The sequence below is a fragment of the Equus quagga genome, chromosome 2, assembly GCF_021613505.1.
Source record: "Equus quagga isolate Etosha38 chromosome 2, UCLA_HA_Equagga_1.0, whole genome shotgun sequence".
Lineage (NCBI taxonomy): Eukaryota > Metazoa > Chordata > Mammalia > Perissodactyla > Equidae > Equus > Equus quagga.
In genome coordinates this window covers 144,244,550-144,257,857 of record NC_060268.1, presented here as the reverse complement: position 1 = coordinate 144,257,857, position 13,308 = coordinate 144,244,550, and the positions used below count along the sequence as shown (strand labels likewise).

The following is a 13,308-nucleotide window of genomic DNA, read 5'->3' as shown; positions in this document are numbered from 1 at the left end:
ATTCTTTCAGGCAGTTTGTGGGGGGAAGGTTGGATGCTTTTCCTGAGCCTTCAGCTCTTAATAATCCGCATACCAGAGTGGCACATCTTGGGGCAGCCTGCCCTGAATCCCATCAGCAGTAACTACCAAAACTGAACATATGCTTACCCTATGACCTAGCAATTCCACCCCCTAATGGAACTGTCTCACATAGATTCAGAAATGCATATATATGTTCACCAAAAGATACAAGAATGTTAATAACAGCACTATGCTAGCAGCCAAAAACTTTAAACTACCTTAATGTCTATCAAGAGATGAATGGATAAATTAATTATGTTATATTCATATAATACAACAATGAGAGTGAAGGAACTACTCATGAAACAACTCATGAATGAACACTGATGAAATAACATGAATAAAGCTTATTAACATAATGTTGATCAACAGAAGCCACAGACTGGAAGAAAATATTTGCAAAACATGTATCTGATAAAAGATTTGTATCCAGAATATATAAAGAACCCTTATACATCTCAGTAAACAGAAGACAAACAACCTACTTTTAAAAAGGGGCAAAATACTTGAACAGACATTTTACCAAAGAATACACATGAATGGTGATGATCCTCTAAAAGATTTAAAAAGGACAGGGGGCCGGCTCCGTGGCCGAGTGGTTAAGTTCGCGCGCTCCACTGCAGCGGCCCAGGGTTCGGATCCTGGGCGCGGACATGGCACTGCTCATCAGGCCACGTTGAGGCGGTGTCCCACATCCCACAACTAGAAGGACATGCAACTTAGATATACAACTGTGTACAGGCGGGGTTTGGGGAGATAAAGCAGAAAAAAAAAAAAAAGATTGGCAACAGTTGTTAGCCCAGGTGCCAATCCTTAAAAAAAAAAAAAAAAGACTTAAAAAGGAGAATCTGAGATGACGACAGCGACGGCATGATTTTTTAACTTTCCGTAACCCATCACCTCCCATAAAAATGGAGCAACAAAAATATAAAACCAAAAATCATAGACAACATCTACAACACAAGTTGATGTATTCCCCAATTTCCCCAAACTGAGAGGGTGAGGACAAACCACGGATAGCTACAAGGCCCATACCATAAACATCATCTTTGTGGGAAGAAGCAGAGGAAGGGAATAGGGTGACTGATGGAATGGAGGAACCCCAAGTCATCCACAGGTACTCAGTGGAAAAACAGAGGGCCAATACACAACAGCAGCCAAACCGTTGTTGTGCAAGGAGTTACCTTAAGCTCTGAAAGGACTTGAGGGGGCCCTATGAACTCTCAAACCTCACCAGCTGAAGCTCCCTTCTAGAACATAGCCCCACTTTGAGGAGACTCTCCTAGGAATGAAAATCTATATTAAATAGACAGGGACAAAAAAGGGTAAAGAAAAGAGAAGGTCCAGACAAAAAGCTACAGGAACTGAATCAGGAAATCTCAGAAAGGGCAAGGAACAGCCCTCTGACCAATTCCCATCTCCCATCCCCCACCACCCCAAGCGAGATTCAGGAAAATGAATCAGCAGTAGATATACAGGAAAATCCCACATATCATTGCACAAGCTCCCAGGTTATGCTAATGCTGCTGGTCTGCAGGCCATAGTTTAAGTGGTAAAGTCATCACTGGGAGATCAAGTTTTATCTTCATGTCCCCAGACTGGGAAATATTTTCTAGCAATGTCTGTAACAAGATTCTACTGACTTAAAACAATTGGGTGGTCATGTGGTGTTTGATGTAACACCCATTGTTGTTGCAGTGAGGATTAAAGTGACACACTCAATTTATACGATGGAGTGGCGTAGAGATTGTTGACATGGTGTAATATATGCAACTTGCATCAAATTCTTGTTATTTTCATCCCCCTTAGAATTTTGCATCATGGATATCTGGTAAAGCACCTGCCAGCTGCCATTGCCCCTGTGTGCTCAGTGAGCCTGCTTTATGGACTTGACGGGTGAGTTACGGGAGTGAGGCTATGAGGGCTGACATAGTAGCTTCTTCACTGAATGAAACAATGGAAGGGACATTAAGTACACAATGTAACTATAGTTCCCATTATTCTGGGAATTCAAACAATCTAGAACCTCCAACAAAGTCTGAATTATACTTTGCTTTGAAATACTACAAAGAGAATTCTAAGATATGGTTTGTAATACAATAATCCATTAACCTGTCCCACCCTCCTGGTTAACGCAGAAAGCCTTCTACACCAGGTGCAGTCAGCTGAGCCTGAGAAGATAGAAGGAACTGATTTGGCTTGGAGAAGGTCATATCCGAGGCTCTGATTACATTTTTCTCCCCCTTCCATTCCCTGTTAAGTGTACAACTTTTTGGCCCCAGCACTTAGTCAATGGCTACAGGGAAGGACAAAGGGTGGCAGCATCTTGAAAAGCATCTTTATTGCAGTGGTGAGCAGAACCAAGAGATTTCAGTAGTTTACGACCAGCGTGCATTACTCAATCAATCTGTACACCAAAGTGCACCAAATGAACTAGGTCCAAATTCCACTTTTATCACTGATAAAACTGTAACAAATCTGAATACAGTTTAAAGGGTAAAAAAAATGCATTTGCATTCTCAACTTCAATTTCTTCATCTGCAAAATGAGTTTCATACTACCAACTTCATAGTCTATAAAGATTAAGTGGAATAACAGGTAAAGTACTTTCTATAGTACTTGCCAGGTGTAGATATTTCCCTTACTCAATGGCAACTACTATTTCACATACGATTTATTTTATAGATGACCTAGTTAATATCAGGTACATTGCTGAGAACCGAGAATTATAAAACATTTTGTTATATTATGGCTCTCTTGCATGAGATGATTTGTCTCTTAAGACTAGACTTTACACATTTGTGTTTGGGCCAACATTAACAAATACATGTACCCATATCTACAACGTTTATAAAATACTTAGTAACCAGAGTTTTTAGGGGCTGGCACTGTTGTGGAGTGGTTAGGTTTGCGAATTCTGCTTCAGCAGCCCAGGGTTCACGGGTTCGGCTGCCAGGTGCGGACAGATACACCACTTGTCAAGCCACGCTGTGGCAGCATCCCACATACAAAAAATAGAGGAAGATTGCCACAGATGTTAGCTCGGCAACAATCTTCCCACAGCAAAAAGAGGAAGATTAGCAACAGATGTTAGCTCAGGGCCAATCTTCCTCACCAAAAAAACCCACAGAGTTTTTAGACCTGCTAAAACAGTTATTTGAAGCTTATATAGGCCCATGGATTGGAGGAAAGTCTTCTAGCCATGCTTCTATTTTTCCAAGAGCTAGGCTGTAGCAGCTAGACTCGAAAAGCAAGTATTACTTAACCTTCTACTTCCAGCAGATGACTGAGGCAAAAATTAGGAACACCTGTTTGATAAAGTGCCATACTGCTGGCTGCTCTACCCCATTTCACTAACTAGGAAGATCTGAAATCTTGTAACTAGACTAAAATGGATATAGAACCCCAGCTACTTCTGATTCCCTGTCTACATCTGGGAGTTTCATGTATTGTTTCTCTCTCGGCAAGGAAAAGGCAGAGGATTGTTTCCATCTCACTTTTTCAACCTTCTGCCCCAAGATCTCAATCTCTCCTCAGACTCTTCAGTTTTTTCCTTCCATGGATAACACTTGGTGGATTAAGGAGACTATAAAACGAACTACCTAAGAGTCAAATTAGAAAACCAGGCTCTCATCCTATCTCCATAATGCAAAGAGTGACAAAAGTTTCAGGGAGCCACGCTGCAGACAGAAGAAGAAAAGCACTAACTCATCTCACCAAGACTAGTCTCCTCACTCTCTCAGGAAGGCACAGAAAGAGAAAAAAACTGTAAGGAAAAGAAACTAACGGTCTCTCAAAGGAAGAGCAACTATGGCTAGAGCAAAATTAGTGTTCTTCTTATCTCCAGTTAAGAACACTTCTTATCAATTAAATGGAATTTTCTCATCTGTAGGTATCCAAAGATATACTTCACCAGTATATATTTATATAATTTACATTAAAACTGGATTTTTTTTCCAGAATGACAATATTTGTTGAAAACCTTTCCGAAAGCACCCAAATTGTTAAAGTTCTGTCAAAAAGTAATCAGAACCAAGGTTGGTAGGATGGACTCTAATGAAAAAAGCAGACAGAATCTACAGATTTTCATCCCAACTTAATTTTGCATATTAGCTATTTCAGAAATAATGTAAAATAAATATTCTAATGAAACTTTCTCATTATACTAGGAGGATTACTCAGTTTGGAGAGCTATCATTAAAGGAACAAATATTTGTTCTTCCAGTACAACAAACAAAAGTGTGAACATGAACCGCTTGGGTCTAAATAATGGTTTAAAATCTAGGAATAGTACATGGAAGACGTTGAATTATTTCTGAAGTTGCAGAAATAATAAAATTAAGAAATCTTCTATCTTAAAATGTATTACTTCAGTAATGATAACGTAGTTAAAGTTTTAAAAGTTAACCTCCCAAGTTGCCAGGTATAAAGCTCAAACTACGTATCTTTTTACTGGAAGAACACAACATCTTTCCTCTTGCTGTAGAATTTTCTCAAAAATACTACTGCACACACACGTCACTAAAAAAATAGCTCAATAGATGGGTGTGAAGGTGCTCAAGAGTGGATTGAGCTGCAGGTGAGTGGAAGCAAATGCCTGAGAGCAAAAGAATGGTTAGGATAGAACTGAGTGATCTGTGAAATGAGTTCAGGAGAAGAGCTAGATACAGGCAAAGTATATGGTAATGCAAATATTTATTTTCAGCTTACATTTGGTAGAAGACAGTCCGAATTCCAAGGATCATTAATGAACTACACGGAATAGCATCTTGGAGAATATTCCAAAAATTTACACTTATCTATTCTGGTTTGGTTGTGTGTAACTCAAATACTTAAGCATGCATCAGTTTTGCAGTTTACAAAAGGAAAGCACTCAAGTAAAGATATCATAAAAGTTGACTATGCCTGGAAAAAATGAAGCTCCTTTTTCTTTACAGGTTGAGTTTTGCTTTCAGTGTTAAAATTAAGATAAAAATTATACACAAAAACAGTATCAAATGAATGATTAAGTGTTTGAGAGCAGAAACTTCAAAATGATAACATGACTATAAAAAACAGTACAATGCACTGCACACATCAAGTTGCAGATTAGACAGAAAAATGGCTAATGTTCATAGGCTATTTATTAATCAACCAAAATGTTAGAAGCAATAGTGATTAAATTTTGGCTTAACTGAGTAATCTGGTCACCTACTATGAATGAACTCTTGTTAGCCAAAGATTATTTTTTGATGTTCAACTTTTTATATATTCTATTCCTATAAAGACCTTTAGTTTTTCATCATGAGATTCTTCAATTTTTGGCATTTCCTAAATAAGAATAATAGCACCAAAATAATATCACAACCTCTGTAACATTAGCAAAAATGGACCACACTTGTCTTCCAGCCTGAAATATTTTACATACCAAAGACTACAAAGATGAATATATCGTTCTATTTAACAATGAAATTAAAGAATTCCTATAAAACTTTCATAGTCTATTAAAAGCTTATGAATCAAAAATTATTTAATGTGTCATACACCAAGTAAATTTGTTTCAAGGTCTTTTAAGATAACTTCTTGAAAGAAGTAGGTTCATTCAAATTTATATGCTCATAGACTGAGTCTAGTGTTTGTACATAAAAAGTACTCAATAGGTATTAATGAATTCACGGTAGTAATTTGAGACAAATGATCAGGAGTAGAAAAAGTCTTGAAAAACAAATGCAGCAGTTAAAATAAATCACTCATTCAAAAATGATATGCACAGTATAAGTCTTTTTATAGAAAATTTTAAAATTCCCACAACACTACTACAAGTTTCCAGAGTCAAGCATGCAATGGAATGGAGAATACTGAATTTTATGCTGGTGGTTACCTCTAGGCAGGGAGTGAGGGCAATAGCATCAGGGAGGCATACGAAAGTCCCCAACTGTTCTTATTTGGATCCAAACTCAATGTTACAATGTTAATTTTGATAAAACAGAATGATGGGCATGAATGCTCATTATATTATTCTCTTCTTGTCTGCTTATTTACAAATTAAAAAAAGATAATACCAGACCTTGGCAGGAACAATCAGCAGTGTATTGATGCATCAGCAGTATTTACCAGCTCATCATCTATTTTATGAACATCATTCATTTGAAGATCAATGATCTATGCATCTTCTTTTATAATTTCACTATATAATTATGATCCTTCTTATTTAGATTTTTAATAAAACAGATTTCCATTTTTCTTTACGAAGAGAAAATTTATTTGAGGAAATGTCTATTAGAAGAAAATTGCCTTATATTGACTGATTTAGTCAAAGCTGCTTGAAATTCAAACTTTTTACCGTCAATTAATGATTGCCTATTAACACAGAAAGCAGAAAAGACCTGGTAAAGTCACAAGAATTCTGTTTATTATTATAGCAAATACTTTCACAGCATTCGACAGAACTCAGAACTATTTCTTTGAAATGGGTTCATATCTGTGAAACTAAGCCAGCCAGGATGAAGACTTTATTTTTTTTTTTTTAAAAAAAAGAGAAAAGAAATTAAACAACCAAAAGATACATTTCACAAAAGCAAAATATAAAAATAGAAGCAAAGTGAGACAATGGAAAAAATTGCTCAGCAATGGATTTAAGAAACTTTAATTCTATCCATCTGACTTGTCGCTAATGGTCCTCTGTCTTCCATAAAACAGGTATGATAATAACTAAAGAATGGCCTTGCAAGACTCACTAGGAGGTTAAAAGGAATTATTGAAAAAGTGTTCAAATACTTTATAAATACTATTAACAAAAATATTTATTTTATTAGGCTTTTTGTCTTCCTTCAGTGAAGGTGTCCTTTTAAATCAGACTGTTTCTTAACATTGTTTCCAATTCTCAACTAGAGAGATGTTAGCTTTCTTCCAAAGTGATACTCCTAGTCCATCACAACATTTCTGATTAAAAAAGACAAAACTAGAACCGTGCTACCTGAGGAGAACAGAACTGCCGCACACCTGGTCTTCCTAGACTCAGTTCCGTCAAGTACGGATTGGCCAACTCACATGCTACTTTGTTACTCTAGCATTTTCAAGTATCATTTTGAAATCATATTCTATCTCAGTGTGAGATTTCTTAGATAAATAGGAGGAATACAATTTCTGTAAACATTTGCAGTGCCAGCTATTTCTTTAAAAAGATTTTTTTCCCCTCAAGCGAGCTGCTCCAGTGAAGAATCTTTTTTTATACATCCATGTCCAGACTCAAAAAGAAAGAACATTTTTCTGTGAAAAGACAGAAATACCCAAATAATGTGATAACGAGGGACTGCCCACCTATTCCAAGCATAGGAATAATCACTCCCTATAGATTCTAGATGAATTAAAAATGTTCTCCAGTTATTACAGCTCATCAGATGTGTTGTTCACCTTTGGTAATTCACATTCTTTACTGGTATGACAATTCTGAAGGATGTCCTTATAGTGGTTCTTCAGATCCTCATACAAAGAAACAGTTTCTTGTGAGTGAGCCAATGGTAACACCTTTTCATTCAATAACATCTGCACTTGGAATTCTTCTTTAGGATTCTTAGCATTTTTACAATGGTAAAGCACAAATATTAGGTTCGAGGCATAGGGTACAATGTGACCGCTTCGGAACTTCCGATGCATTTGTTCCTTATAATTGTAAGCTGTTAGGGGCTCCTTGTCTTTGAAGTAGCCCATGAGAGAAAGCAGTGGAAGAAGTGTCTCTGCATGACCAAACTGAAGGATGACTGGGGAGGAAACTGGCTGAGACCTTAAAAGAGAAATGGAGAAAAGATATGTATATATACTCATATCATAGCACACAATATCCACACTTAGAAGTAGTATACAACTTTCTAATCTTTTTTTAACTTTACATACATAACTCAACAACATGGTTGAAATTCTGTGTGGCAGAGAACTGAACTTTTTATACTAAAAGTTAAGTTCCAAACATCAAGATCACTGTAGAATTGCAAATCCTTCTAAAACAATGTCCATACACATAATTCTTTAAGTTTAAAAAGAGAGTAGAGACTTTACTTGCAGATTAAGGAACTTGAAGCAGATATGTATTTCAAAACTGTACTGCTTTTCTATGAATGAAACTGAGCAAACTCGCTCCTAGTAAATATTGATTACTCCATGGAGCTCTTCTGATTCAACTTCCAATGTTATTTTACCTATATCTAGGGAATAAGGACAAGCGATATTCAGTAAATTTCTTGGTTAAAACCAAGTCTGAACAATGAATGCTAATTCATGTAATCCTTCAATGTTTTAGAAGACCTGATTTGGGCACCAAATTCGGAATAGAACCACAAAAGGGGAGAGATGCAAACTGTTCTGGCTGATACACTGTGTCTGTGGTTGGGAGTGGAGTTTATACACTGCCAGAAACACAACAGCTTTCAACACCATGAGCTAAGTCTCCTCCTCCTTTTTTTTTTTTCAAGTTTTCTATGATTTTTTTTCCAGTAAAGACTTTTTTTTAATATAAGCAGCAGCAAATGAATGCTTGGCCTTTTCCCAACTTTCATAGAAGGAATATGCCTATTGTTCTTAAATATAATTTGTAAACCTATTCAAACACAATTAACCATCTGACTTCTTGCTGCCACCCACACATTAGGTTACAAAGTTGGAGCATCTGGATTTTCTGGAAGGACAGGAGCATTTGCAGGAGTTTTTGAACCTTCCTTATTCCCCACATAAAAGCAGATGAAGAAAACAGACGGCAGATCCAAAACTCAAGTGAAAAATTTACAACATAACTATGTGGAAAAGCATTCTCCATGAATCACCAATAGCCTCAAGACCTGCATATTATCAGTATCAGTATGGAAGAAAACATAAGGAAGCCACAAAGCACGTGAGAAATTTGGAAAAAGGAGAATCCCAAACAGCCATCAGGTATTCACTGGAAAGTGCTGTGGGCCAATTTGAGATAGCAGCTGAAAGTGGAAAAGGCTTAGCCCATTCTAATATTTGGTGAGTGCCATGAAGGACTTCTACTAGGCTTCTCCTGGGGCTGGAGAAATCTAGCCCCTGTGAACTCTCCAAACAGCCTCTCCAAGGCACCATTCCTCGACAAATGCCACACTAGGAAGAAACTGCTGGGAGTGGTGTCAAGACTGAGCAGGAAAGGGACAGCAGAGACAAAGGAAAGAGTAGGTCCAGATAAAAGCAGGGGGAAGGGACCTGAGCTAGAAAATCTCAGAAAGCAACCCACCATATCTCTGAACAGTACACACACACACACACACACACACACAAACCAGAAAAGGGAGTTTTATGAGGTTAGAAAAGCAATCTGACATGAGCTTTCTCCTAAATCTTCAGGGAAAATAAATTCACATTAAAATGAGCAACAGAAAAGTAAATAAGAGAATAAAGAGCAGAAAAAATCACTATAGAAAACAAAAGTATCCTAGAAATACATATTCAAAAAATACACAGAAACTGTAACATACCATTTCACAATTATCCACTATATTCTCTAAAAGGTGTGAAACTTTAAAACTATTCATCCAGAGGTGATTGTAAGCCTCTCTTCTTAACAGGTATACTTTAAGAATGTCATCTAAAGTACCTAAAATCTATATTTATTTCCAAGAATCATCCCCTTAAGTCAAAGTTACAAAGCAGTACCATTCAGACCAAAGCTAAAGTTGATTTGACCTGCATAAATATTTTTAAATTTTGCATTATTTGTCAGTATTTAAAAATTGGGAGGTTTCAGATCCTTAAAAATCCAGATTTTTGGCTCCTCTTAAAAACCTAAAAGATCTGGCAACATATATTCCCATAAAGCAATAATCAACTGAACAGGAATAAGGGTTACCTTACCATCCAGAGAGAACATACACCTGTTGCACAGGACATATATCACTCCATATTGTCTAACATAGGATGGATTCATTCATTTGTTAGTTGCCTGGCCCCTTTATGCATCTGAGTATATGCAAGTCAAAGCTAATCCCACTGCCATAATGTAAATATAACAGAATTTAAAAGTGATACAAGTTAAAAAAAAGCAAGTAATGCAAAAATACTGGTTTACATTTTAAGCCCTCTAGCCAGTAACTTCAAAGCCAGGAACAACCCAAGGCTCAATGCTCCCGAAGTGAGAAAGGATAGCAGCAATACCCTCATTGTCTCAAGGAAAGACTTTACCTGTCAGTAACTTCTCCTCCCCACTGAAGAACTCCAATAAACTGGGCACAAGATATAATACAAAATATTCTAGTTGCAACATGTAATTAACATAAACATTATTAATGAACAATTTTACATTCTTTTTTTCTACCAAGTCTTCAAAATGCGGTGTGTACTGTACATTTATAGCACGTGTCAATTCAGACAAGCCTCATTTTCAAGTGCTGAATAACCAACCACATGTGGCTGGTGGCTATTGTGTCAGACAGCATAGGATAGACAGTAGTGTGGACAGCCTTACATACTTGGATTCAAAAGTGAATCAAATAAAGAGAAAATACAAGAAAAGATACAAGACAAATAACAAACACACATATGAAAAAAATGTGTGCTGGAGGAAGGAAAGAGATCAACAGGGCTATGTACAAATGATAAGAGTTCAAAGTCCTATTGATTAGAACCAAGCTACAGAAGAGATTAAATCTAGCTTGTGATTCAAATTTAAGTTCTAAACCTAAAGGTTCCTTAGGTTTATATAAAAAGCAATAAACTCCATTTTCTCTTTTGACTGCCTTACTGTCAGCCACATGTTAAAATCAGCTTTTTTTGAGAAGAAAGTTGAGGAAAATTGTGCTTTAAAAAAGCTTTTGGGAGTTTTATTGAAAATCAAATAAGTTTATATATTAGATTCACAAAGGAAGCCATATCAACAAAAATAAATGACTGTCTTCCGCCATTTGATGTATCTAAATTAAAAAAAAATTATTTTAGAATCCCAGGCAATTCTCAATAGGAAAGAAAAATGCAATTTTTAAATAAATGCCTTGAGGATTATCTTTTTATAGAGACCAATCTCTATTACAGAAGCTCACAACACACAAAAAACAATATTTTTAAAGGTCTGATTAAATACACCAATATAATAATAATAACTTAAGACAAGGATAACTACAGATCATAGGGCAAAACTAAGTAGCTTGCAACTTCAGAAGAAGCAGCTGGCTGATATTGCTTGTACTCATACAAAACAGACCCTAGACAAAATGGCTGAGCCCAATTTTCCAAAACGTAATAAAGAAGAGACTTTCCAAAGATCCATTTGTTTATTTTGTTTAGATGTAAGATCCTAGCATGCCTGCCAAGTGCCAAGTACCACATTAGTTTCTTTTCTAAGAAGGGGAGGAAAGACGAGAAAGAGGGAGAAGAAAGGCAGTAATATTAAAGAACAAAAATACAAATAAAACATGTGTCTAGCTCTTGTAGATGAGCATTTGCCTAAGTGTTAGGGGAACCCAGAGAAGGAGAGCAAATCCTTTTGGCTAGGAAAGAACTGGATGTGCTTTGCCGAGGAGGTGGTGTTTGAGCTGCCTCATGGATACCTTCTTAGTGAGTCTTACAATAGAAATGCTGCCTGGTGTGGCCTTAGTAAAGTGTAGCAGCTGGTTTACCCTATGACGTAGATAGTATCATCCTACGATCTCTTTTTTACAGACGAAGAAACTGAGGTTAACTTACTTGCCTAAGTTATCTTTGAAACACCAATTAAAATGCCATCCATTAAATTCATGGAAGTAGTTTAAAGTAAAAGATTAACCTAAATCCTTTCAAAAAAATATTAACCACCCTCACCCTGATTTATAAGTTTGATTTTTCAAAATTGTTTTCTTAAAGCAGGGCACACCTGAAATTATTCAAAAATAACTTTATAGCTTGAACTTAAATTCAGGCCTAACATAAATCAAGTTTCATGAATACAATCTACACACAAAAAAATACACTTGGAAAAATCTTAATACTTTCTTGCATAGGAAAACATTTGTATATTTGGACTGGAGCAAATAATTTAAGTCACCTAAGTTTTAATTTAGTCACCTAAGTTTACTTTCAAACCATTGCTGATTTAAAATCATTTCAAATCAAATTAGTTTTTATTTGGGGGAAGAAACATGGCATTTCAACATCCTAGCTGAGGAAAACTACATGGTTAGTGTGTGGTAACAAGGCTCCCGGCATACTAATTTGAATTGACCAATGTAAAAATACTCTTTAGCAACGTGCACTTTCATGAAAGCACATGTTAAATCCTACACGGTAAGAAAATGGATGGTCTCTTAAACAAGGCATCAATTCTCCAAGAATGTATAAAAGGCAAAGACCACATTTCCCAGGTTTTTAATTTGAAATAAATATGCAACAGAGGATGAACAAAGACAGAGAGACAAGAAATCTTGCTTTAGGGACATACTCCACGACTGCTTCCTAAAATTAGAGACACCATGTCTCTATGTACTTAGGGAGACCATGTTTTCCCAGTAACTCTAAGGGACTAGTTGCATTATACTTTCCACATTGAATTCAGTTTGCTGAGTCATACAGAGTGTATGCACCTACATTTTATTCTAGCATGGAAGAAAGGGAAGTCAACAAATGACAATTTTTAGTTTCACAGAATGGTATCTAGGCCAAAAGGGTTTCAACTCCAATCAGTAAGTAGTAGCTATCTGGAACACTTTATTGAAAAGGATTCTGAGGTTGTATCCAGACATAATGTCATCTACTTCATACTTCCTACCGCTTTCTTCTCCATACATGAACAGCTTCTCTTTGCCAAGCAATCTCCCCATCTTTTTTTATGATTTTTTTTGTGTGTGTCTGAGGAAGATGGGCCCTCAGCTAACATCTGTTGCCAACCTTCTTCTTTTTGCTTAAGGCAGATTGTCGCTGAGCTAACATCTGTGCCAATCTACCTCCATTTTATGTGGGATGCTGCCAGAGCATGGCCTGAAGAGTGGTGCTAGGTCCGGGCCCAGGATCTGAATCTGTGAACCCCAGGCTGCCAAAGCAGAGCGTGCAAACTTAACCACTACGCCACCAGGCCAGCCTCCCCAACCAATCTCCCCATCTTTATCTCTCATTTCCCAGATTTAACTAAAATCACATTGCCCATTTCTGAGGCATCTGATTAAAAAATACAGGAATAGAAGATGCTTCAAGTTTGTATTATGATGGTGCATGATTTTTTGCTTTCTGACAGTGATATCACTACTGGTCAAGTGTATTATAAAACAACACAAATATATACATAACATATAATCACCT

General features: G+C 36.6%; 1 protein-coding gene across 1 annotated transcript in view; it reads right to left on the bottom strand.

Moving 5' to 3' along the window:
* Window positions 1–6,434: 6,434 nt before the first annotated feature.
* MINPP1 (multiple inositol-polyphosphate phosphatase 1) overlaps window positions 6,435–13,308 on the bottom strand; it is a 49,287-nt gene continuing 42,413 nt past the window's right edge. The window contains exon 5 of the mRNA XM_046654712.1: window positions 6,435–7,822. Coding sequence (XP_046510668.1) covers window positions 7,426–7,822 — 397 coding nt within the window. The 3' untranslated portion in view covers window positions 6,435–7,425. The remainder of the gene's footprint in view (window positions 7,823–13,308) is intronic.